The sequence below is a fragment of the Oncorhynchus nerka genome, linkage group LG23 (genome assembly GCF_034236695.1).
Source record: "Oncorhynchus nerka isolate Pitt River linkage group LG23, Oner_Uvic_2.0, whole genome shotgun sequence".
NCBI classification, from domain to species: Eukaryota; Metazoa; Chordata; class Actinopteri; order Salmoniformes; family Salmonidae; genus Oncorhynchus; species Oncorhynchus nerka.
Window position 1 is genome coordinate 4,088,850 of NC_088418.1, and position 24,398 is coordinate 4,113,247.

Sequence of the window (24,398 nt, forward strand, 5' to 3'; positions counted from 1 at the left end):
TTAAAACCTACAGGAGGGTCTCTCTCCAGGAACAGGGTTGGAGTTATCCTACAGGAGGGTCTCTCTCCAGGAACAGGGTTGGAGTTAAAACCTACAGGAGGGTATCTCTCCAGGAACAGGGTTGGAGTTAACCTACAGGAGGGTATCTCTCCAGGAACAGGGTTGGAGTTATCCTACAGGAGGGTCTCTCTCCAGGAACAGGGTTGGAGTTAAAACCTACAGGAGGGTCTCTCTCCAGGAACAGGGTTGGAGTTAAAACCTACAGGAGGGTTTCTCTCCAGGAACAGGGTTGGAGTTAAAACCTACAGGAGGGTTTCTCTCCAGGAACAGGGTTGGAGTTAAAACCTACAGGAGGGTCTCTCCAGGAACAGGGTTGGAGTTAAAACCTACAGGAGGGTCTCTCCAGGAACAGGGTTGGAGTTAAAACCTACAGGAGGGTCTCTCTCCAGGAACAGGGTTGGAGTTAAAACCTACAGGAGGGTATCTCTCCAAGAACAGGGTTGGAGTTAAAACCTACATGAGGCTATCTCTCCAGGAACAGGGTTGGAGTTAAAACCTACAGGAGGGTATCTCTCCAGGAACAGGGTTGGAGTTAAAACCTACATGAGGGTAATCTCTCCAGGAACAGGGTTGGAGTTAAAACCTACAGGAGGGTCTCTCTCCAGGAACAGGGTTGGAGTTAAAACCTACAGGAGGGTCTCTCTCCAGGAACAGGGTTGGAGTTATCCTACAGGAGGGTATCTCTCCAGGAACAGGGTTGGAGTTAAAACCTACAGGAGGGTATCTCTCCAGGAACAGGGTTGGAGTTAAAACCTACAGGAGGGTCTCTCTCCAGGAACAGGGTTGGAGTTAAAACCTACAGGAGGGTATCTCTCCAGGAACAGGGTTGGAGTTAAAACCTACAGGAGGGTCTCTCTCCAGGAACAGGGTTGGAGTTAAAACCTACAGGAGGGTATCTCTCCAGGAACAGGGTTGGAGTTAAAACCTACAGGAGGGTCTCTCCAGGAACAGGGTTGGAGTTATCCTACAGGAGGGTCTCTCTCCAGGAACAGGGTTGGAGTTAAAACCTACAGGAGGGTCTCTCTCCAGGAACAGGGTTGGAGTTATCCTACAGGAGGGTATCTCTCCAGGAACAGGGTTGGAGTTATCCTACAGGAGGGTCTCTCTCCAGGAACAGGGTTGGAGTTAAAACCTACAGGAGGGTCTCTCTCCAGGAACAGGGTTGGAGTTAAAACCTACAGGAGGGTCTCTCTCCAGGAACAGGGTTGGAGTTATCCTACAGGAGGGTATCTCTCCAGGAACAGGGTTGGAGTTATCCTACAGGAGGGTCTCTCTCCAGTAACAGGGTTGGAGTTAAAACCTACAGGAGGGTATCTCTCCAGGAACAGGGTTGGAGTTAAAACCTACAGGAGGGTATCTCTCCAGGAACAGGGTTGGAGTTATCCTACAGGAGGGTATCTCTCCAGGAACAGGGTTGGAGTTAAAACCTACAGGAGGGTCTCTCTCCAGGAACAGGGTTGGAGTTATCCTACAGGAGGGTCTCTCTCCAGGAACAGGGTTGGAGTTAAAACCTACAGGAGGGTATCTCTCCAGGAACAGGGTTGGAGTTAACCTACAGGAGGGTATCTCTCCAGGAACAGGGTTGGAGTTATCCTACAGGAGGGTCTCTCTCCAGGAACAGGGTTGGAGTTAAAACCTACAGGAGGGTCTCTCTCCAGGAACAGGGTTGGAGTTAAAACCTACAGGAGGGTTTCTCTCCAGGAACAGGGTTGGAGTTAAAACCTACAGGAGGGTTTCTCTCCAGGAACAGGGTTGGAGTTAAAACCTACAGGAGGGTCTCTCCAGGAACAGGGTTGGAGTTAAAACCTACAGGAGGGTCTCTCCAGGAACAGGGTTGGAGTTAAAACCTACAGGAGGGTCTCTCTCCAGGAACAGGGTTGGAGTTAAAACCTACAGGAGGGTATCTCTCCAAGAACAGGGTTGGAGTTAAAACCTACATGAGGCTATCTCTCCAGGAACAGGGTTGGAGTTAAAACCTACAGGAGGGTATCTCTCCAGGAACAGGGTTGGAGTTAAAACCTACATGAGGGTAATCTCTCCAGGAACAGGGTTGGAGTTAAAACCTACAGGAGGGTCTCTCTCCAGGAACAGGGTTGGAGTTAAAACCTACAGGAGGGTCTCTCTCCAGGAACAGGGTTGGAGTTATCCTACAGGAGGGTATCTCTCCAGGAACAGGGTTGGAGTTAAAACCTACAGGAGGGTATCTCTCCAGGAACAGGGTTGGAGTTAAAACCTACAGGAGGGTCTCTCTCCAGGAACAGGGTTGGAGTTAAAACCTACAGGAGGGTATCTCTCCAGGAACAGGGTTGGAGTTAAAACCTACAGGAGGGTCTCTCCAGGAACAGGGTTGGAGTTAAAACCTACAGGAGGGTATCTCTCCAGGAACAGGGTTGGAGTTAAAACCTACAGGAGGGTCTCTCCAGGAACAGGGTTGGAGTTATCCTACAGGAGGGTCTCTCTCCAGGAACAGGGTTGGAGTTAAAACCTACAGGAGGGTCTCTCTCCAGGAACAGGGTTGGAGTTATCCTACAGGAGGGTATCTCTCCAGGAACAGGGTTGGAGTTATCCTACAGGAGGGTCTCTCTCCAGGAACAGGGTTGGAGTTAAAACCTACAGGAGGGTCTCTCTCCAGGAACAGGGTTGGAGTTAAAACCTACAGGAGGGTCTCTCTCCAGGAACAGGGTTGGAGTTATCCTACAGGAGGGTATCTCTCCAGGAACAGGGTTGGAGTTATCCTACAGGAGGGTCTCTCTCCAGTAACAGGGTTGGAGTTAAAACCTACAGGAGGGTATCTCTCCAGGAACAGGGTTGGAGTTAAAACCTACAGGAGGGTATCTCTCCAGGAACAGGGTTGGAGTTATCCTACAGGAGGGTATCTCTCCAGGAACAGGGTTGGAGTTAAAACCTACAGGAGGGTCTCTCTCCAGGAACAGGGTTGGAGTTATCCTACAGGAGGGTATCTCTCCAGAAACAGGGTTGGAGTTAATACCTACAGGAGGGTATCTCTCCAGGAACAGGGTTGGAGTTATCCTACAGGAGGGTATCTCTCCAGGAACAGGGTTGGAGTTAAAACCTACAGGAGGGTCTCTCCAGGAACAGGGTTGGAGTTAAAACCTACAGGAGGGTATCTCTCCAGGAACAGGGTTGGAGTTATCCTACAGGAGGGTATCTCTCCAGGAACAGGGGTGGAGTTATCCTACAGGAGGGTATCTCTCCAGGAACAGGGTTGGAGTTAAAACCTACAGGAGGGTCTCTCCAGGAACAGGGTTGGAGTTATCCTACAGGAGGGTCTCTCCAGGAACAGGGTTGGTGTTAAAACCTACAGGAGGGTCTCTCTCCAGGAACAGGGTTGGAGTTATCCTACAGGAGGGTATCTCTCCAGGAACAGGGTTGGAGTTATCCTACAGGAGGGTCTCTCTCCAGGAACAGGGTTGGAGTTAAAACCTACAGGAGGGTCTCTCTCCAGGAACAGGGTTGGAGTTAAAACCTACAGGAGGGTCTCTCTCCAGGAACAGGGTTGGAGTTATCCTACAGGAGGGTATCTCTCCAGGAACAGGGTTGGAGTTATCCTACAGGAGGGTCTCTCTCCAGGAACAGGGTTGGAGTTAAAACCTACAGGAGGGTATCTCTCCAGGAACAGGGTTGGAGTTATCCTACAGGAGGGTATCTCTCCAGGAACAGGGTTGGAGTTAAAACCTTTCAGGAGGGTCTCTCCAGGAACAGGGTTGGAGTTAAAACCTACAGGAGGGTATCTCTCCAGGAACAGGGTTGGAGTTATCCTACAGGAGGGTATCTCTCCAGGAACAGGGGTGGAGTTATCCTACAGGAGGGTATCTCCAGGAACAGGGTTGGAGTTAAAACCTACAGGAGGGTCTCTCTCCAGGAACAGGGTTGGAGTTATCCTACAGGAGGGTATCTCTCCAGGAACAGGGTTGGAGTTATCCTACAGGAGGGTCTCTCTCCAGGAACAGGGTTGGAGTTAAAACTTACAGGAGGGTCTCTCTCCAGGAACAGGGTTGGAGTTAAAACCTTACAGGAGGGTCTCTCTCCAGGAACAGGGTTGGAGTTAAAACCTACAGGAGGGTCTCTCTCCAGGAACAGGGTTGGAGTTAAAACCTACAGGAGGGTCTCTCTCCAGGAACAGGGTTGGAGTTAAAACCTACAGGAGGGTCTCTCTCCAGGAACAGGGTTGGAGTTAAAACCTACAGGAGGGTCTCTCTCCAGGAACAGGGTTGGAGTTATCCTACAGGAGGGTCTCTCTCCAGGAACAGGGTTGGAGTTAAAACCTACAGGAGGGTCTCTCTCCAGGAACAGGGTTGGAGTTATCCTACAGGAGGGTATCCCTCCAGGAACAGGGTTGGAGTTAAAACCTACAGGAGGGTCTCTCTCCAGGAACAGGGTTGGAGTTAAAACCTACAGGAGGGTCTCTCTCCAGGAACAGGGTTGGAGTTAAAACCTACAGGAGGGTCTCTCTCCAGGAACAGGGTTGGAGTTAACCTACAGGAGGGTATCTCTCCAGGAACAGGGTTGGAGTTAACCTACAGGAGGGTCTCTCTCCAGGAACAGGGTTGGAGTTAAAACCTACAGGAGGGTCTCTCTCCAGGAACAGGGTTGGAGTTAAAACCTACAGGAGGGTCTCTCTCCAGGAACAGGGTTGGAGTTAAAACCTACAGGAGGGTCTCTCTCCAGGAACAGGGTTGGAGTTAAAACCTACAGGAGGGTCTCTCTCCAGGAACAGGGTTGGAGTTAACCTACAGGAGGGTATCTCTCCAGGAACAGGGTTGGAGTTAACCTACAGGAGGGTCTCTCTCCAGGAACAGGGTTGGAGTTATCCTACAGGAGGGTATCTCTCCAGGAACAGGGTTGGAGTTAAAACCTACAGGAGGGTCTCTCTCCAGGAACAGGGTTGGAGTTAAAACCTACAGGAGGGTCTCTCTCCAGGAACAGGGTTGGAGTTATCCTACAGGAGGGTCTCTCTCCAGGAACAGGGTTGGAGTTAAAACCTACAGGAGGGTCTCTCTCCAGGAACAGGGTTGGAGTTATCCTACAGGAGGGTCTCTCTCCAGGAACAGGGTTGGAGTTAAAACCTACAGGAGGGTCTCTCTCCAGGAACAGGGTTGGAGTTAAAACCTACAGGAGGGTATCTCTCCAGGAACAGGGTTGGAGTTAACCTACAGGAGGGTATCTCTCCAGGAACAGGGTTGGAGTTATCCTACAGGAGGGTATCTCTCCAGGAACAGGGTTGGAGTTAAAACCTACAGGAGGGTCTCTCTCCAGGAACAGGGTTGGAGTTATCCTACAGGAGGGTCTCTCTCCAGGAACAGGGTTGGATAGCCCTGTTTTACAGTATATGAGGAATTTAGGTCAGTAATCACTCACTTTCAACTGACTATAGATGTCAATCAGTCTCGTGCATGTTGTATTTTGAAGTTCCCATGACTTTATATGAGTCAAGTTCTGCAGTGTTTACCAAAAGGACATTATCGGTCAGAAAGGGTTGCTTCCTTTTCAACCACATGGGGGCAGTCTTCCCACTCGCTGCTCTCTGAGTAGAACAAGTCACAGCAGCTCCTCTCTCTTACATTCCTGTTCACTCTGTCAATTACAATGCTTTCATGTGAAAAATAAAACATTTGCCAGAGTAATTTACTCAACTGTCCCTTTTACTAATGTGATCTTTTAATCCCACTTGACTGGAGATTCTTCCCAACCCGACAACAGTACTTGTCTTCAAAGTCTGGTAATGAATCTCTCATTGTAGGAGAGGTTTTTCTGAGAGGAATTTGTTTGGGTGATTCAAACTTGTTTCCAAGCTGGGAGGGGTTGCATTCTAACATATGAAAGGAGAGGGGCAGAGAGAGAGAGAGTGGAACCGAGGAGGAAGAAGGGGAGAGACAGGAGGAGGGGCAGAGAGCGAGTGGGACAGAGGAGGAAGAAGGGGAGAGACAGGAGGAGGGGCAGAGAGAGAGAGTGGAACAGGAGGAAGAAGGGGAGAGACAGGAGGAGGGGCAGAGAGCGAGTGGGACAGAGGAGGAAGAAGGGGAGAGACAGGAGGAGGGGCAGAGAGAGAGAGTGGAACAGAGGAAGAAGGGGAGAGACAGGAGGAGGGGCAGAGAGAGAGAGTGGAACAGAGGAGGAAGAAGGGGAGAGACAGGAGGAGGGGCAGAGAGAGAGTGGAACAGAGGAGGAAGAAGGGGAGAGACAGGAGGAGGGGCAGAGAGAGAGTGGAACAGAGGAGGAAGAAGGGGAGAGGAAGAGGGGAACGGAGAGAGGCGAGGCAGTGGGAGGGAGAGCGGAACAGAGGGGAGGGAGAGCGGAACAGAGGGGAGGGAGAGCGGAACAGAGGGGAGGGAGAGTGGAACAGAGGCAGTGGGAGGGAGAGTAGAACAGAGAGAGGAGAGGCAGTGGGAGGGAGAGCGGAACAGAGGCAGTGGGAGGGAGAGTAGAACAGAGAGAGGAGAGGCAGTGGGAGGGAGAGCAGAGCAGAGGAGAGGCAGTGGGAGGGAGAGCAGAACAGAGAGGAGAGGCAGTGGGAGGGAGAGCAGAACAGAGAGAGGAGAGGCAGTGGGAGGGAGAGCGGAACAGAGGCAGTGGGAGGGAGAGTAGAACAGAGAGAGGAGAGGCAGTGGGAGGGAGAGCAGAACAGAGGCAGTGGGAGGGAGAGCAGAACAGAGAGAGGAGAGGCAGTGGGAGGGAGAGCAGAACAGAGAGAGGAGAGGCAGTGAGAGGGAGAGCGGAACAGAGGCAGTGGGAGGGAGAGCAGAACAGAGGCAGTGGGAGGGAGAGCAGAACAGAGAGAGGAGAGGCAGTGGGAGGGAGAGCAGAACAGAGGCAGTGGGAGGGAGAGCAGAACAGAGGCAGTGGGAGGGAGAGCAGAACAGAGGCAGTGGGAGGGAGAGCAGAACAGAGGCAGTGGGAGGGAGAGCAGAACAGAGGCAGTGGGAGGGAGAGCAGAACAGAGAGAGGAGAGGCAGTGGGAGGGAGAGCAGAACAGAGGCAGTGGGAGGGAGAGCAGAACAGAGGCAGTGGGAGGGAGAGCAGAACAGAGGCAGTGGGAGGGAGAGCAGAACAGAGAGAGGAGAGGCAGTGGGAGGGAGAGCAGAACAGAGGCAGTGGGAGGGAGAGCAGAACAGAGAGGAGAGGCAGTGGGAGGGAGAGCAGAACAGAGAGGAGAGGCAGTGGGAGGGAGAGCAGAACAGAGAGAGGAGGCAGTGGGAGGGAGCAGAACAGAGAGGAGAGGCAGTGGGAGGGAGAGCGGAACAGAGAGAGGAGGCAGTGGGAGGGAGAGCGGAACAGAGGCAGTGGGAGGGAGAGCAGAACAGAGAGAGGAGGCAGTGGGAGGGAGAGCGGAACAGAGGCAGTGGGAGGGAGAGCAGAACAGAGAGAGGAGGCAGTGGGAGGGAGAGCGGAACAGAGAGGAGAGGCAGTGGGAGGGAGAGCAGAACAGAGAGAGGAGGCAGTGGGAGGGAGAGCGGGGCAGTGGGAGGGAGAGCAGAACAGAGAGAGGAGGCAGTGGGAGGGAGAGCAGAACAGAGAGGCGAGGCGGTGGGAGGGAGAGCGAGGCAGTGGGAGGGAGAGCGGAACAGAGGCAGTGGGAGGGAGAGCGGAACAGAGAGGAGAGGCAGTGGGAGGGAGAGCAGAACAGAGGCAGTGGGAGGGAGAGCAGAACAGAGGAGAGGCAGTGGGAGGGAGAGCAGAACAGAGAGGAGAGGCAGTGGGAGGGAGAGCAGAACAGAGAGGAGAGGCAGTGGGAGGGAGAGCGAGGCAGTGGGAGGGAGAGCAGAACAGAGAGGAGAGGCAGTGGGAGGGAGAGCAGAACAGAGAGGCGAGGCGGTGGGAGGGAGAGCGGAACAGAGGCAGTGGGAGGGAGAGCAGAACAGAGAGGAGAGGTAGTGGGAGGGAGAGCGGAACAGAGAGGGGAGGGAGAGCGAGGCAGTGGGAGGGAGAGCGGAACAGAGAGGCAAGGCAGTTGGAGGGAGAGCGGAACAGCGAGTGACACTGCATCTTACAGGGATGAGGGGTGGGTTGAGTTTCTAGAGAGGTGGCTAAAGAGGTGGGTCGAGTTTCTGGAGAGGTGGCTAGATAGGTGGGTCGAGTTTCTAGAGAGGTGGCTAGAGAGGTGGGTCGAGTTTCTAGAGGTGGCTAGAGAGGTGGGTCGAGTTTCTAGAGAGGTGGCTAGAGAGGTGGGTCGGGTTTCTAGAGAGGTGGCTAGAGAGGAGGGTCGAGTTTCTAGAGAGGTGGCTCGAGAGATGGGTCAAGTTTCTAGAGGTGGCTCGAGAGATGGGTCGAGTTTCTAGAGAGGTGGCTAGAGAGGTGGGTCGAGTTTCTAGAGAGGTGGCTAGAGAGGAGGGTCGAGTTTCTAGAGAGGTGGCTCGAGAGATGGGTCGAGTTTCTAGAGAGGTGGCTAGAGAGGTGGGTCGAGTTTCTAGAGAGGTGGCTCGAGAGGTGGGTCTAGAGAGGTGGCTAGAGAGGTGGGTCGAGTTTCTAGAGAGGTGGCTAGAGAGGAGGGTCGAGTTTCTAGAGAGGTGGCTAGAGAGGAGGGTCGAGTTTCTAGAGTGGTGGCTAGAGAGGTGGGTCGAGTTTCTAGAGAGGTGGCTAGAGAGGAGGGTCGAGTTTCTAGAGAGGTTGCTCGAGAGATGGGTCGAGTTTCTAGAGAGACTGCTCGAGAGATGGGTCGAGTTTCTAGAGAGACTGCTCGAGAGATGGGTCGAGTTTCTAGAGAGACTGCTCGAGAGATGGGTCGAGTTTCTAGAGAGACTGCTCGAGAGATGGGTCGAGTTTCTAGAGAGACTGCTCGAGAGATGGGTCGAGTTTCTAGAGAGACTGCTCGAGAGATGGGTCGAGTTTCTAGAGAGACTGCTCGAGAGATGGGTCGAGTTTCTAGAGAGACTGCTCGAGAGATGGGTCGAGTTTCTAGAGAGACTGCTCGAGAGATGGGTCGAGTTTCTAGAGAGACTGCTCGAGAGATGGGTCGAGTTTCTAGAGAGACTGCTCGAGAGATGGGTCGAGTTTCTAGAGAGACTGCTCGAGAGATGGGTCGAGTTTCTAGAGAGACTGCTCGAGAGATGGGTCGAGTTTCTAGAGAGACTGCTCGAGAGATGGGTCGAGTTTCTAGAGAGACTGCTCGAGAGATGGGTCGAGTTTCTAGAGAGACTGCTCGAGAGATGGGTCGAGTTTCTAGAGAGACTGCTCGAGAGATGGGTCGAGTTTCTAGAGAGACTGCTCGAGAGATGGGTCGAGTTTCTAGAGAGACTGCTCGAGAGATGGGTCGAGTTTCTAGAGAGACTGCTCGAGAGCTGGGTCGAGTTTCTAGAGAGACTGCTCGAGAGGAGGGTCGAGTTTCTAGAGAGACTGCTCGAGAGATGGGTCGGGTTTCTAGAGAGACTGCTCGAGAGATGGGTCGGGTTTCTAGAGAGACTGCTCGAGAGATGGGTCGAGTTTCTAGAGAGACTGCTCGAGAGATGGGTCGAGTTTCTAGAGAGACTGCTCGAGAGATGGGTCGAGTTTCTAGAGAGACTGCTCGAGAGATGGGTCGAGTTTCTAGAGAGACTGCTCGAGAGATGGGTCGAGTTTCTAGAGAGACTGCTCGAGAGATGGGTCGAGTTTCTAGAGAGACTGCTCGAGAGATGGGTCGAGTTTCTAGAGAGACTGCTCGAGAGATGGGTCGAGTTTCTAGAGAGACTGCTCGAGAGATGGGTCGAGTTTCTAGAGAGACTGCTCGAGAGATGGGTCGAGTTTCTAGAGAGACTGCTCGAGAGATGGGTCGAGTTTCTAGAGAGACTGCTCGAGAGATGGGTCGAGTTTCTAGAGAGACTGCTCGAGAGATGGGTCGAGTTTCTAGAGAGACTGCTCGAGAGATGGGTCGAGTTTCTAGAGAGACTGCTCGAGAGATGGGTCGAGTTTCTAGAGAGACTGCTCGAGAGATGGGTCGAGTTTCTAGAGAGACTGCTCGAGAGATGGGTCGAGTTTCTAGAGAGACTGCTCGAGAGATGGGTCGAGTTTCTAGAGAGACTGCTCGAGAGATGGGTCGAGTTTCTAGAGAGACTGCTCGAGAGATGGGTCGAGTTTCTAGAGAGACTGCTCGAGAGATGGGTCGAGTTTCTAGAGAGACTGCTCGAGAGATGGGTCGAGTTTCTAGAGAGACTGCTCGAGAGATGGGTCGAGTTTCTAGAGACTGCTCGAGAGATGGGTCGAGTTTCTAGAGACTGCTCGAGAGATGGGTCGAGTTTCTAGAGAGACTGCTCGAGAGATGGGTCGAGTTTCTAGAGAGACTGCTCGAGAGATGGGTCGAGTTTCTAGAGAGACTGCTCGAGAGATGGGTCGAGTTTCTAGAGAGACTGCTCGAGAGATGGGTCGAGTTTCTAGAGAGACTGCTCGAGAGATGGGTCGAGTTTCTAGAGAGACTGCTCGAGAGATGGGTCGAGTTTCTAGAGAGACTGCTCGAGAGATGGGTCGAGTTTCTAGAGAGACTGCTCGAGAGATGGGTCGAGTTTCTAGAGAGACTGCTCGAGAGATGGGTCGGGTTTCTAGAGAGACTGCTCGAGAGATGGGTCGAGTTTCTAGAGAGACTGCTCGAGAGATGGGTCGAGTTTCTAGAGAGACTGCTCGAGTTTCTAGAGAGACTGCTCGAGAGATGGGTCGAGTTTCTAGAGAGACTGCTCGAGAGATGGGTCGAGTTTCTAGAGAGACTGCTCGAGTTTCTAGAGAGACTGCTCGAGAGATGGGTCGAGTTTCTAGAGAGACTGCTCGAGAGATGGGTCGAGTTTCTAGAGAGACTGCTCGAGAGATGGGTCGAGTTTCTAGAGAGACTGCTCGAGAGATGGGTCGAGTTTCTAGAGAGACTGCTCGAGAGATGGGTCGAGTTTCTAGAGAGACTGCTCGAGAGATGGGTCGAGTTTCTAGAGAGACTGCTCGAGAGATGGGTCGAGTTTCTAGAGAGACTGCTCGAGAGATGGGTCGAGTTTCTAGAGACTGCTCGAGAGATGGGTCGAGTTTCTAGAGAGACTGCTCGAGAGATGGGTCGAGTTTCTAGAGAGACTGCTCGAGAGATGGATCGAGTTTCTAGAGAGACTGCTCGAGAGATGGGTCGAGTTTCTAGAGAGACTGCTCGAGAGATGGGTCGAGTTTCTAGAGAGACTGCTCGAGAGATGGGTCGAGTTTCTAGAGAGACTGCTCGAGAGATGGGTCGAGTTTCTAGAGAGACTGCTCGAGAGATGGGTCGAGTTTCTAGAGAGACTGCTCGAGAGATGGGTCGAGTTTCTAGAGAGACTGCTCGAGAGATGGGTCGAGTTTCTAGAGAGACTGCTCGAGAGATGGGTCGAGTTTCTAGAGAGACTGCTCGAGAGATGGGTCGAGTTTCTAGAGAGACTGCTCGAGAGATGGGTCGAGTTTCTAGAGAGACTGCTCGAGAGGAGGGTCGAGTTTCTAGAGAGACTGCTCGAGAGGAGGGTCGAGTTTCTAGAGAGACTGCTCGAGAGATGGGTCGAGTTTCTAGAGAGACTGCTCGAGAGATGGGTCGAGTTTCTAGAGAGACTGCTCGAGAGATGGGTCGAGTTTCTAGAGAGACTGCTCGAGAGATGGGTCGAGTTTCTAGAGAGACTGCTCGAGAGATGGGTCGAGTTTCTAGAGAGACTGCTCGAGAGATGGGTCGAGTTTCTAGAGAGACTGCTCGAGAGATGGGTCGAGTTTCTAGAGAGACTGCTCGAGAGATGGGTCGAGTTTCTAGAGAGACTGCTCTCGAGAGATGGGTCGAGTTTCTAGAGAGACTGCTCGAGAGATGGGTCGAGTTTCTAGAGAGACTGCTCGAGAGATGGGTCGAGTTTCTAGAGAGACTGCTCGAGAGATGGGTCGAGTTTCTAGAGAGACTGCTCGAGAGGAGGGTCGAGTTTCTAGAGAGACTGCTCGAGAGATGGGTCGAGTTTCTAGAGAGACTGCTCGAGAGATGGGTCGAGTTTCTAGAGAGACTGCTCGAGAGATGGGTCGAGTTTCTAGAGAGACTGCTCGAGAGATGGGTCGAGTTTCTAGAGAGACTGCTCGAGAGATGGGTCGAGTTTCTAGAGAGACTGCTCGAGAGATGGGTCGAGTTTCTAGAGAGACTGCTCGAGAGGATGGGTCGAGTTTCTAGAGAGACTGCTCGAGAGATGGGTCGAGTTTCTAGAGAGACTGCTCGAGAGATGGGTCGAGTTTCTAGAGAGACTGCTCGAGAGATGGGTCGAGTTTCTAGAGAGACTGCTCGAGAGATGGGTCGAGTTTCTAGAGAGACTGCTCGAGAGATGGGTCGAGTTTCTAGAGAGACTGCTCGAGAGATGGGTCGAGTTTCTAGAGAAAAATGCGGCACAGCAAATAAAATAAAAAAGACATAAAATCAAACTTTCATTAAATCACATGTAAGATACTCAATTAAAGCTACACTCGTTGTGAATCCAGCCAACATGTCAGATTTTAAAAAGGCTTTTATCTGATGATAGCACAATGTCAACAAAGAGAGTAGCATATTTCAACCCTGCAGGCGCTACACAACGCAGATATAAAATATAATTCATGCCTTACCTTTGATGAGCTTCTTCTGTTGGCACTCCAATATGTCCCATAAACATCACAACTGGTCCTTTTGTTCGATTAATTCCGTCCATATATATCCAAAATGTCAATTTATTTGATGCGTTTGATCCAGACAAAAACAGCATCCAAAAAACTCAGCATCCTGTTGTGTCTGTTATAGTGTGGGAGTCTCTCTCAGCATCCTGTTGTGTCTGTTACAGTGTGGGAGTCTCTCAGCATCCTGTTGTGTCTGTTACAGTGTGGGAGTCTCTCTCAGCATCCTGTTGTGTCTGTTACAGTGTGGGAGTCTCTCCAACCTGTTGTGTCTGTTACAGTGTGGGAGTCTCTCAGCATCCTGTTGTGTCTGTTATAGTGTGGGAGTCTCTCAGCATCCTGTTGTGTCTTACAGTGTGGGAGTCTCTCAGCATCCTGTTGTGTCTGTTATAGTGTGGGAGTCTCTCAGCATCCTGTTGTGTCTGTGTTACAGTGTGGGAGTCTCTCCAACCTGTTGTGTCTGTTACAGTGTGGGAGCCTCTCAGCATCCTGTTATGTCTGTTACAGTGTGGGAGTCTCTCAGCATCCTGTTGTGTCTGTTACAGTGTGGGAGTCTCTCAGCATCCTGTTGTGTCTGTTACAGTGTGGGAGTCTCTCAGCATCCTGTTGTGTCTGTTACAGTGTGGGAGCCTCTCCATCCTGTTGTGTCTGTGTTACAGTGTGGGAGCCTCTCAGCATCCTGTTGTGTCTGTTACAGTGTGGGAGTCTCTCCAACCTGTTGTGTCTGTTATAGTGTGGGAGTCTCTCAGCATCCTGTTGTGTCTGTGTTACAGTGTGGGAGTCTCTCCAACCTGTTGTGTCTGTTATAGTGTGGGAGTCTCTCAGCATCCTGTTGTGTCTGTTATAGTGTGGGAGTCTCTCTCCAACCTGTTGTGTCTGTTACAGTGTGGGAGCCTCTCAGCATCCTGTTGTGTCTGTTACAGTGTGGGAGCCTCTCAGCATCCTGTTGTGTCTGTTACAGTGTGGGAGTCTCTCAGCATCATGTTGTGTCTGTTACAGTGTGGGAGTCTCTCAGCATCCTGTTGTGTCTGTTACAGTGTGGGAGTCTCTCAGCATCCTGTTGTGTCTGTTACAGTGTGGGAGTCTCTCAGCATCCTGTTGTCTGTTACAGTGTGGGAGTCTCTCAGCATCCTGTTGTGTCTGTTACAGTGTGGGAGCCTCTCAGCATCCTGTTGTGTCTGTTATAGTGTGGGAGTCTCTCCAACCTGTTGTGTCTGTTACAATGTGGGAGCCTCTCAGCATCCTGTTGTGTCTGTTATAGTGTGGGAGCTTCTCAGCATCCTGTTGTGTCTGTTATAGTGTGGGAGTCTCTCCAACCTGTTGTGTCTGTTATAGTGTGGGAGTCTCTCAGCATCCTGTTGTGTCTGTTATAGTGTGGGAGCCTCTCAGCATCCTGTTGTGTCTGTTATAGTGTGGGAGTCTCTCCAACCTGTTGTGTCTGTTACAGTGTGGGAGTCTCTCTCCAACCTGTTGTGTCTGTTACAGTGTGGGAGCCTCTCAGCATCCTGTTGTGTCTGTTACAATGTGGGAGCCTCTCAGCAACCTGTTGTGTCTGTTACAGTGTGGGAGTCTCTCAGCATCCTGTTGTGTCTGTTACAGTGTGGGAGTCTCTCCAACCTGTTGTGTCTGTTATAGTGTGGGAGTCTCTCTCCAACCTGTTGTGTCTGTTATAGTGTGGGAGTCTCTCTCCAACCTGTTGTGTCTGTTACAGTGTGGGAGTCTCTCCATCCTGTTGTGTCTGTTACAGTGTGGGAGTCTCTCTCCAACCTGTTGTGTCTGTTATAGTGTGGGAGTCTCTCCAACCTGTTGTGTCTGTTACAGTGTGGGAGTCTCTCAGCAACCTGTTGTCTGTTACAGTGTGGGAGTCTCTCTCCATCCTGTTGTGTCAGAGTCTCTCAGCAACCTGTTGTCTGTTACAGTGTGGGAGTCTCTCCATCCTGTTGTGTCTGTTACAGTGTGGGAGTCTCTCAGCAACCTGTTGTGTCTGTTACAGTGTGGGAGTCTCTCCAACCTGTTGTGTCTGTTACAGTGTGGGAGTCTCTCTCCAACCTGTTGTGTCTGTTACAGTGTGGGAGTCTCTCCATCCTGTTGTGTCTGTTACAGTGTGGGAGTCTCTCAGCATCCTGTTGTGTCTGTTACAGTGTGGGAGTCTCTCAGCATCCTGTTGTGTATGTGTTATAGTGTGGGAGTCTCTCTCCAACCTGTTGTGTCTGTTATAGTGTGGGAGCCTCTCAGCATCCTGTTGTGGCTGTGTTATAGTGTGGGAGTCTCTCAGCATCCTGTTGTGTCTGTTACAGTGTGGGAGTCTCTCCAACCTGTTGTGTCTGTTACAGTGTGGGAGTCTCTCTCCAACCTGTTGTGTCTGTTACAATGTGGGAGTCTCTCAGCATCCTGTTGTGTCTGTTACAGTGTGGGAGTCTCTCTCCAACCTGTTGTGTCTGTTATAGTGTGGGAGTCTCTCTCCAACCTGTTGTGTCTGTTACAGTGTGGGAGTCTCTCCAACCTGTTGTGTCTGTTACAGTGTGGGAGTCTCTCCAACCTGTTGTGTCTGTTACAGTGTGGGAGTCTCTCCAACCTGTTGTGTCTGTTACAGTGTGGGAGTCTCTCCGCATCCTGTTGTGTCTGTTATAGTGTGGGAGTCTCTCTCCAACCTGTTGTGTCTGTTACAGTGTGGGAGTCTCTCATCATCCTGTTGTGTCTGTTACAGTGTGGGAGTCTCTCCAACCTGTTGTGTCTGTTACAGTGTGGGAGTCTCTCCAACCTGTTGTGTCTGTTACAGTGTGGGAGTCTCTCAGCATCCTGTTGTGTCTGTTACAGTGTGGGAGTCTCTCAGCATCCTGTTGTGTCTGTTACAGTGTGGGAGTCTCTCTCCAACCTGTTGTGTCTGTTACAGTGTGGGAGTCTCTCAGCATCCTGTTGTGTCTGTTACAGTGTGGGAGTCTCTCTCCAACCTGTTGTGTCTGTTACAGTGTGGGAGTCTCTCAGCATCCTGTTGTGTCTGTTACAGTGTGGGAGTCTCTCCAACCTGTTGTGTCTGTTACAGTGTGGGAGTCTCTCATCATCCTGTTGTGTCTGTTACAGTGTGGGAGTCTCTCCAACCTGTTGTGTCTGTTACAGTGTGGGAGTCTCTCCAACCTGTTGTGTCTGTTACAGTGTGGGAGTCTCTCCAACCTGTTGTGTCTGTTACAGTGTGGGAGTCTCTCCAACCTGTTGTGTCTGTTACAGTGTGGGAGTCTCTCAGCATCCTGTTGTGTCTGTTACAGTGTGGGAGTCTCTCTCCAACCTGTTGTGTCTGTTACAGTGTGGGAGCTATGCTGTGTTGGTGGAACTCCAGATCATTGGGCCTCTGGGCCGCGGAGCACCACAGGAAACCAGCTGGTTCACTATGGAGCACACTGAGGTATGGAGATATGGGAGACAAGGTGTGTTTTTGTTGATCTTGGGGGAGGTGAGGGTTGGAGGGCAGGAAACTTTCACAACAACCTTTCATTTAGTAGAAACAATAAGAAGGGTACAAAAATAACAGGTATCAGAATAAAAATGTCAATACCATCGACATCAACAATAACAAAACGTTTATTTGAATATGATTTAATAAATACTGGACAAATAAATACCTGACTTATGTTTTAGTATGTCTTCCTTATAGATACCACCCCTCTGAGATGTGTATTAATATAGATGTGTATTAATATAGATAGATACCACCCCTCTGAGATGGTATTAATATAGATGTATATTAATATAGATAGATACCACCCCTCTGAGATGTGTATTAATATAGATGTGTATTAATATAGATAGATACCACCCCTCTGAGATGGGTATTAATATAGATGTGTATTAATATAGATAGATACCACCCCTCTGAGATGGGTATTAATATAGATGTGTATTAATATAGATAGATACCACCCCTCTGAGATGTGTATTAATATAGATGTGTATTAATATAGATAGATACCACCCCTCTGAGATGTGTATTAATATAGATGTGTATTAATATAGATAGATACCACCCCTCTGAGATGTGTATTAATATAGATGTGTATTAATATAGATAGATACCACCCCTCTGAGATGGGTATTAATATAGATGTGTATTAATATAGATAGGTACCACCCCACTGAGATGTGTATTAATATAGATGTGTATTAATATAGATAGGTACCACCCCACTGAGATGTGTATTAATATAGATGTGTATTAATATAGATGGGTACCACCCCACTGAGATGGGTATTAATATAGATGGGTATTAATATAGATAGGTACCACCTCACTGAGATGTGTATTAATATAGATGGGTACCACCCCACTGAGATGGGTATTAATATAGATGTGTATTAATATAGATGGGTACCACCCCACTGAGATGGGTATTAATATAGATGGGTATTAATATAGATAGGTACCACCCCACTGAGATGGGTATTAATATAGATGTGTATTAATATAGATAGATACCACCCCACTGAGATGGGTATTAATATAGATGTGTATTAATATAGATAGGTACCACCCCACTGAGATGGGTATTAATATAGATGGGTATTAATATAGATAGGTACCACCTCACTGAGATGGGTATTAATATAGATGTGTATTAATATAGATGTGTATTAATATAGATAGGTACCACCCCACTGAGATGTGTATTAATATAGATAGGTATTAATATAGATGTGTATTAATATAGATAGGTACCACCCCACTGAGATGTGTATTAATATAGATGGGTATTAATATAGATAGGTACCACCTCACTGAGATGGGTATTAATATAGATGTGTATTAATATAGATGTGTATTAATATAGATGTGTATTAATATAGATGTATATTAATATAGATGTGTATTAATATAGATAGGTACCACCTCACTGAGATGTGTATTAATATAGATGTGTATTAATATAGATGTATATTAATATAGATGTATATTAATATAGATGTGTATTAATATAGATGTATATTAATATAGATGTGTATTAATATAGATGTGTATTAATATAGATGTATATTAATATAGATGTGTATTAATATAGATGTGTATTAATATAGATGTGTATTAATATAGATGTATATTAATATAGATGTATATTAATATAGATGTGTATTAATATAGATAGGTACCACCTCACTGAGATGTATATTAATATAGATGTATATTAATATAGATAGGTACCACCTCACTGAGATGTATATTAATATAGATGGGTACCACCTCACTGAGATGTGTATTAATATAGATGTGTATTAATATAGATAGGTACCACCTCACTGAGATGTGTATTAATATAGATGTGTATTAATATAGATAAGTACCACCTCACTGAGATGTATTAATATAGATGTGTATTAATATAGATAGGTACCACCTCACTGAGATTAATTAATATAGATAGGTACCACCCCACCCCACTTCTCTCTTAATATCTCCTCCCTGCTGTGGACCTGGTGTGGTTGTACCTCTACCATAATGTCTCCTACTCCCTCCCTGTAACATCTTGTCCTCTATCCTCTCCAGGAGGTCACTAGTCTGGTGAGAGATGCTGTGGACCGGAGGGTGAGGCTCTACATAGACTGCCTTCACAAGAGAGGACAGCCCAAACACAAGAGAGAGCTGCCACGTGCCAACCCCCTCTGTGTGAAAGGTAGTCCTTTTACCTGTGACCTCTGACCTCCCCCTAACCCTTCACAAGAGAGAGCTGCCACGTGCCAACCCCCTCTGTGTGAAAGGTAGTCCTTTTACCTGTGACCTCTGACCTCCCCCTAACCCTTCACAAGAGAGAGCTGCCACATGCCAACCCCCTCTGTGTGAACGGTAGTCCTTTTACCTGTGACCTCTGACCTCCCCCCTAACCCTTCACAAGAGAGGACAGCCCAAACACAAGAGAGAGCTGCCACGTGCCAACCCCCTCTGTGTGAAAGGTAGTCCTTTTACCTGTGACCTCCTTTTAAAAGTTCATGTCAGCTTTGGATGCCATAGTGCCCCCAACTGGACTGGAGGTGTGGAGTCTTAGTTGGTCCTTTAAGCCAGATCTGTTCCAGTTGCTGCCCGGTGTGTAGGATACCTATATTGACGCTCTCCTTCAAAAGTTGATTTATTTTTGTTTAGTGCCGCAAGGGTACAGTGTTGCTGGTCTGAGCGGCTGTTACACATCATATTACATAACAACCAGTAACCTATCACAATTACCACCATAAAACCACATAACAACCAGTAACCTATCACAATCAACATCATAAAACCACATAACAACCAGTAACCTATCACAATCACCATCATAAAACCACATAACAACCAGTAACCTATCACAATCATAAAACCATAAAACCACATAACAACCAGTAACCTATCACCATCATAAAACCACATAACAACCAGTAACCTATCACAATCACCATCATAAAACCACATAACAACCAGTAACCTATCACAATCACCATCATAAAACAACTTAAAACCTTCATGATACAACCACAGCAATCAGTGCTGTAGGTTTCAAATTTAATCTAATTTGATTGGTCACATACACATATTTAGCAGATGTTATTGGTCCATATTTAACAGATGTTATTGGTCCATACACATATTTAGCAGATGTTATTGGTCCATATTTAACAGATGTTATTGGTCCATACACATATTTAACAGATGTTATTGGTCCATATTTAACAGAGATATTTAACAGATGTTATTGGTCCATATTTAACAGATGTTATTGGTCCATACACATATTTAACAGATGTTATTGGTCCATATTTAACAGATGTTATTGGTCCATATTTAACAGATGTTATTGGTCCATATTTAACAGATGTTATTGGTCCATATTTAACAGATGTTATTGGTCACATATTTAACAGATGTTATTGGTCCATATTTAACAGATGTTATTGGTCCATACACATATTTAACAGATGTTATTGGTCCATATTTAACAGATGTTATTGGTTATTTAACAGATGGTCCATATTTAACAGATGTTATTGGTCCATATTTAACAGATGTTATTGGTCCATATTTCAGATGTTATTGGTCCATACACATATTTAACAGATGTTTTGCAGTCCATACACATATTTAACAGTGTTAGCAGATGTTATTGGTCCATATTTAAAAGGATTGATGTGGTCCAGATGTTAGTCCTACACATATTTAACAGATGTTATTGGTAGTATCTAAAAACAATTAACAGATGTTATTGGTCCAAACAAAAAGTTAAATAACGGAATTAAGAAATATATTAATGTTAGGACGAGCAATGTCAGAGTGAATTGACAAGAATACAATATATGCATATGAAATAAGTAAAGCAGTATGTAAACATTATTTTAAACATTAATTAAAGTGACAATGTTCTCAAGTTTGATCTGATCAACATAATGTAGTTAGTTAGTAGTTAGTTAGTTAGTAGTTAGTTAGTTAGTAGTTAGTTAGTAGTTAGTTAGTTAGTAGTTAAGTTAGTAGTTAAGTTAGTAGTTAGTTAGTTAGTAGTTAGTTAGTTAGTAGTTAAGTTAGTAGTTAGTCAGTAGTTAGTTAGTTAGTAGTTAGTTAGTTAGTAGTTAGTTAGTAGTTAGTTAGTTAGTAGTTAAGTTAGTAGTTAGTTAGTTAGTAGTTAGTTAGTAGTTAAGTTAGTAGTTAGTTAGTTAGTAGTTAGTTAGTTAGTAGTTAAGTTAGTAGTTAGTCAGTAGTTAGTTAGTTAGTAGTTAGTTAGTTAGTAGTTAGTTAGTAGTTAGTTAGTTAGTAGTTAAGTTAGTTAGTAGTTAGTTAGTAGTTAGTTAGTTAGTTAGTTAGTTAGTTAGTAGTTAGTTAGTAGTTAGTTAGTTAGTAGTTAGTTAGTTAGTAGTTAGTTAGTAGTTAGTTAGTTAGTTAGTTAGTTAGTAGTTAGTTAGTTAGTAGTTAGTTTAGTTAAGTTAGTAGTTAGTTAGTTAAGTTAGTAGTTAGTCAGTAGTTAGTTAGTTAGTAGTTAGTTAGTAGTTAAGTTAGTAGTTAGTTAGTTAGTTAGTTTAGTTAGTTAGTAGTTAGTTAGTAGTTAGTTAGTTTAGTTAGTTAGTAGTTAGTTAGTAGTTAGTTAGTTAGTTTAGTTAGTTTAGTAGTTAGTTAGTTAGTAGTTAGTTAGTTAGTAGTTAAGTTAGTAGTTAGTCAGTCAGTTCTGACGTATCCACTCTGTCTCCCAGTGTTTCCCTGTTCTCATAACCTCTGTCCATAAACATTAGTAAAAATATGTATTCTGGCTCCTCACTTAACACCTGTATGATGCTCATCTGGCATAGACACACACTGTAATGCATTCAGGGTGGGAATTCAGTTGTTTGGCCTAGAAACACACTAATGCATTCAGTCAAGGTGAGAATTCAGTTGTTTGGCCTAGAAACACACCGTAATGCAGTCAGTCAGGGTGGGAATTCAGTTGTTTGGCCTAGAAACACACTAATGCATTCAGTCAAGGTGGGAATTCAGTTGTTTGGCCTAGAAACACACCGTAATGCATTCAGTCAAGGTGGGAATTCAGTTGTTTGGCCTAGAAACACACCGTAATGCATTCAGTCAAGGTGGGAATTCAGTTGTTTGGCCTAGAAACACACCGTAATGCAGTCAGTCAGGGTGGGAATTCAGTTGTTTGGCCTAGAAACACACCGTAATGCATTCAGTCAAGGTGGGAATTCAGTTGTTTGGCCTAGAAACACACTGCAATGCATTCAGTCAAGGTGGGAATTCAGTTGTTTGGCCTAGAAACACACCGTAATGCATTCAGTCAAGGTGGGAATTCAGTTGTTTGGCCTAGAAACACACTGCAATGCATTCAGGGTGGGAATTCAGTTTTTTGGCCTAGAAACACACCGTAATGCATTCAGTCAAGGTGGGAATTCAGATGTTTGGCCTAGAAACACACTGCAATGCATTCAGGGTGGGAATTCAGTTTTTTGGCCTAGAAACACACTAATGCATTCAGTCAAGGTGGGAATTCAGTTGTTTGGCCTAGAAACACACTGTAATGCATTCAGTCAAGGTGGGAATTCAGTTGTTTGGCCTAGAAACACACCGTAATGCATTCAGTCAAGGTGGGAATTCAGATGTTTGGCCTAGAAACACACTAATGCATTCAGTCAAGGTGGGAATTCAGTTGTTTGGCCTAGAAACACACTGCAATGCATTCAGTCAAGGTGGGAATTCAGTTGTTTGGCCTAGAAACACACTGCAATGCATTCAGGGTGGGAATTCAGTTGTTTGGCCTAGAAACACACTAATGCATTCAGTCAAGGTGGGGATTCAGTTGTTTGGCCTAGAAACACACTAATGCATTCAGTCAAGGTGGGGATTCAGTTGTTTGGCCTAGAAACACACTAATGCATTCAGTCAAGGTGGGAATTCAGTTGTTTGGCCTAGAAACACACCGTAATGCATTCAGTCAAGGTGGGAATTCAGTTGTTTGGCCTAGAAACACACCGTAATGCATTCAGTCAAGGTGGGGATTCAGATGCAAAACAGAACGTGTGTCATCATGTCATGGCGGCAGTCTGTATCTTCTAGGGATTTGTCCACAAAATGGGATCCTATGTAGCGCACTACTTTTGACCAGGTCACATATGTCTCTGCTCATAAGTAGTGCACTATAAAGGGATCAGGGTGCCATTTGGGATACATGCTTGGAAAGAACCAGCGTGGGAGGAGATGGAATTTAACAACAAAAAAACAGGACTAGTTGGGACTTGGCGGCGGCTTTGTTCGTGCACCCAGGATGTGACCCAACCCAATGGATTGATATGAAGGTGTGTGTCTGCGTGTGTGTGACCCAACCCAATGGATTGATATGAAGGTGTGTGTCTGCGTGTGTGTGACCCACCCAATGGACCCGAGAAGTGATATGGAGTTTGTATGCTTCTGTTTAACTTGGCAAGTCCTAGTCAGCTCATATCCATAGTTACACATATAGTCCCTTCCCTTCAGTTCTCGCAGAGGTAACCGAGGTGAGGACATAGAGAATGTCTGCTCCTGTTGCCGCTGTTGACACACCCATTGTGCTGTTTGTTGTGTTCTACAGATGCTAACCGGCCTGGGTCTGTCACCTAGCCTCTCGAGAGCGACCTTAAATAGTCTCCGCCTCTGGCGCACAGCTTCCGAGTAGTCCGCATTATATGAAAATGTTGGTTCCTCTTAAAAAGCACTTGGCTCTCTCCAGAACAGTCATCTTGTCCTTAAACTTTAAGAATTTGACCACTACCGGCGTGGGTCTGTCACCTGGGCTGGTTACAGGTTTTTCCCAGACATGTGGGTGCTCTCTACCTCAGTCTTCTTATGATCAATCTGCAGCTTTTCAGTGATCAGGGTTTCTTCCTCAGACACCGCCCAGTTCTCATGTGGAGAGACTGGTATACCATCCATAATGATGATGATCCTCCTGGTCCAGATTGTCTGTTTTCCCGGTCACCTGTAATACTGATTCACAATCTCTTTCAGGACATCTACCTCTCCCTGGGAGAACTGCAATTATGATTCACAATCTCTTTCAGGACATCTACCTCTCCCTGGGAGAACTGCAAACTGTTCTTATGGTCCTGGAGCTCTTTAATCAGATCGTCCATTCTTTTGTTAATCGAGTCCATCATTATTTGGAAAAGGCATTTTTTCCCCCTCTTTTAACAACTGCTTGTAAGAACCCTTTTTGTTGGTTTAAAAGATCCTTCACCTGTGATAGAGAAACACTGTCTTCTCTTACTCCCACCGGCTTTGGATGACATGGTAGCAACGTAGCCTAGCGCTGGTACTCAACGCAGTTCCAGGCAGGGCAGGTATCTGCGGTCCCGGCCACAACAGCTAACCGCGTCGCGGTTGTGTTCAAGTTTTCTAGGAAACCTTGCTAGTTTGATAGCTAGTTAGCAGCTAGGCTCAGCCTTTAAAACATGTTATCACAAACTGTATCAATCCGAGAACAAAAGTTCAAAGAGATTTTGAAAATGTCCTTAAGGCCAATTGACCAATTATAAGTGAACAAGAGAAAATTTGTATGGACGGAATAATTTCCCTCTGTGAGCTTTTGGAGGCTATTAGTCTACAAAATTAGACATCTTCTGGTAATGATAGATACTCAGTGTAATTTTAGACTATTTTTTTTGCAAACTGGCCCTAACCAGAATAGAAAGAGTGGGAGGCCCCGGTGCACAACTGAGCAAGAGGACAAGTATATTAGTTTCTAGTTTGAGAAAGTGAAGAGGCGACTCTTCTAGGCAGAGTTCCTCTGTCCAGTGTCTCTGATCTTTTGCCCATCTTAATCTTTTCGTTTTATTGTTCAGTCTGAGATATGACTTTTCTTTGCCACTCTGCCTAGAAGGCCAGCATCCCGGAGTCACCTCTTCACTGTTGGTGTTGAGACTGGTATTTTTGCAGGTAGTATTTAATGAAGCTGCCAGTTGAGGACTTGTTTGGCGTCTGTTTCTCAAACTAGACACTCTAATGTACTTGTCCTCTTGCTCAGTTGTGCACCGGGGCCTCCCACTCCTCTTTCTATTCTGGTTAAATCAAGTTTGTGCTGTTCTGAGAAGGGAGAATACAGTGTTGTACAATCTTCCGTTTCTTGGCAATTTCTCGCATGGAATAGCCTTTATTTCTCAGAACAAGAATATACTGACGAGTTTCAGAAGAAAGTGTTTCTGGCCATTTTGAGCCTGTAATCGAACCCACAAACGCTGATGCTCCAGATACTCAACTAGTCTAAGGAAGGCCACTCTGTCAGCTC

The 24,398-nt window shown here is 47.0% G+C and overlaps 2 protein-coding genes across 3 annotated transcripts in view; both read left to right on the plus strand.

The window, feature by feature from the left end:
* slx4ip (SLX4 interacting protein) overlaps window positions 1–18,540 on the plus strand; it is a 47,363-nt gene extending 28,823 nt beyond the window's left edge. The window contains exons 3-4 of one of the 2 annotated variants that reach the window (XM_065007796.1): window positions 15,956–16,054; window positions 18,185–18,540. In XM_065007796.1, coding sequence (XP_064863868.1) covers window positions 15,956–16,054; window positions 18,185–18,337 — 252 coding nt within the window. In that variant the 3' untranslated portion in view covers window positions 18,338–18,540. The remainder of the gene's footprint in view (window positions 1–15,955; window positions 16,055–18,184) is intronic. The other variant, XM_065007795.1, reaches the window with a different exon arrangement.
* The window catches only part of LOC115125485 (uncharacterized), a gene marked incomplete at its 5' end in the record, with an annotated part of 97,064 nt that continues 91,187 nt past the window's right edge, over window positions 18,522–24,398 (plus strand). The window contains one exon of the mRNA XM_065008445.1: window positions 18,522–18,588. Coding sequence (XP_064864517.1) covers window positions 18,522–18,588 — 67 coding nt within the window. The remainder of the gene's footprint in view (window positions 18,589–24,398) is intronic.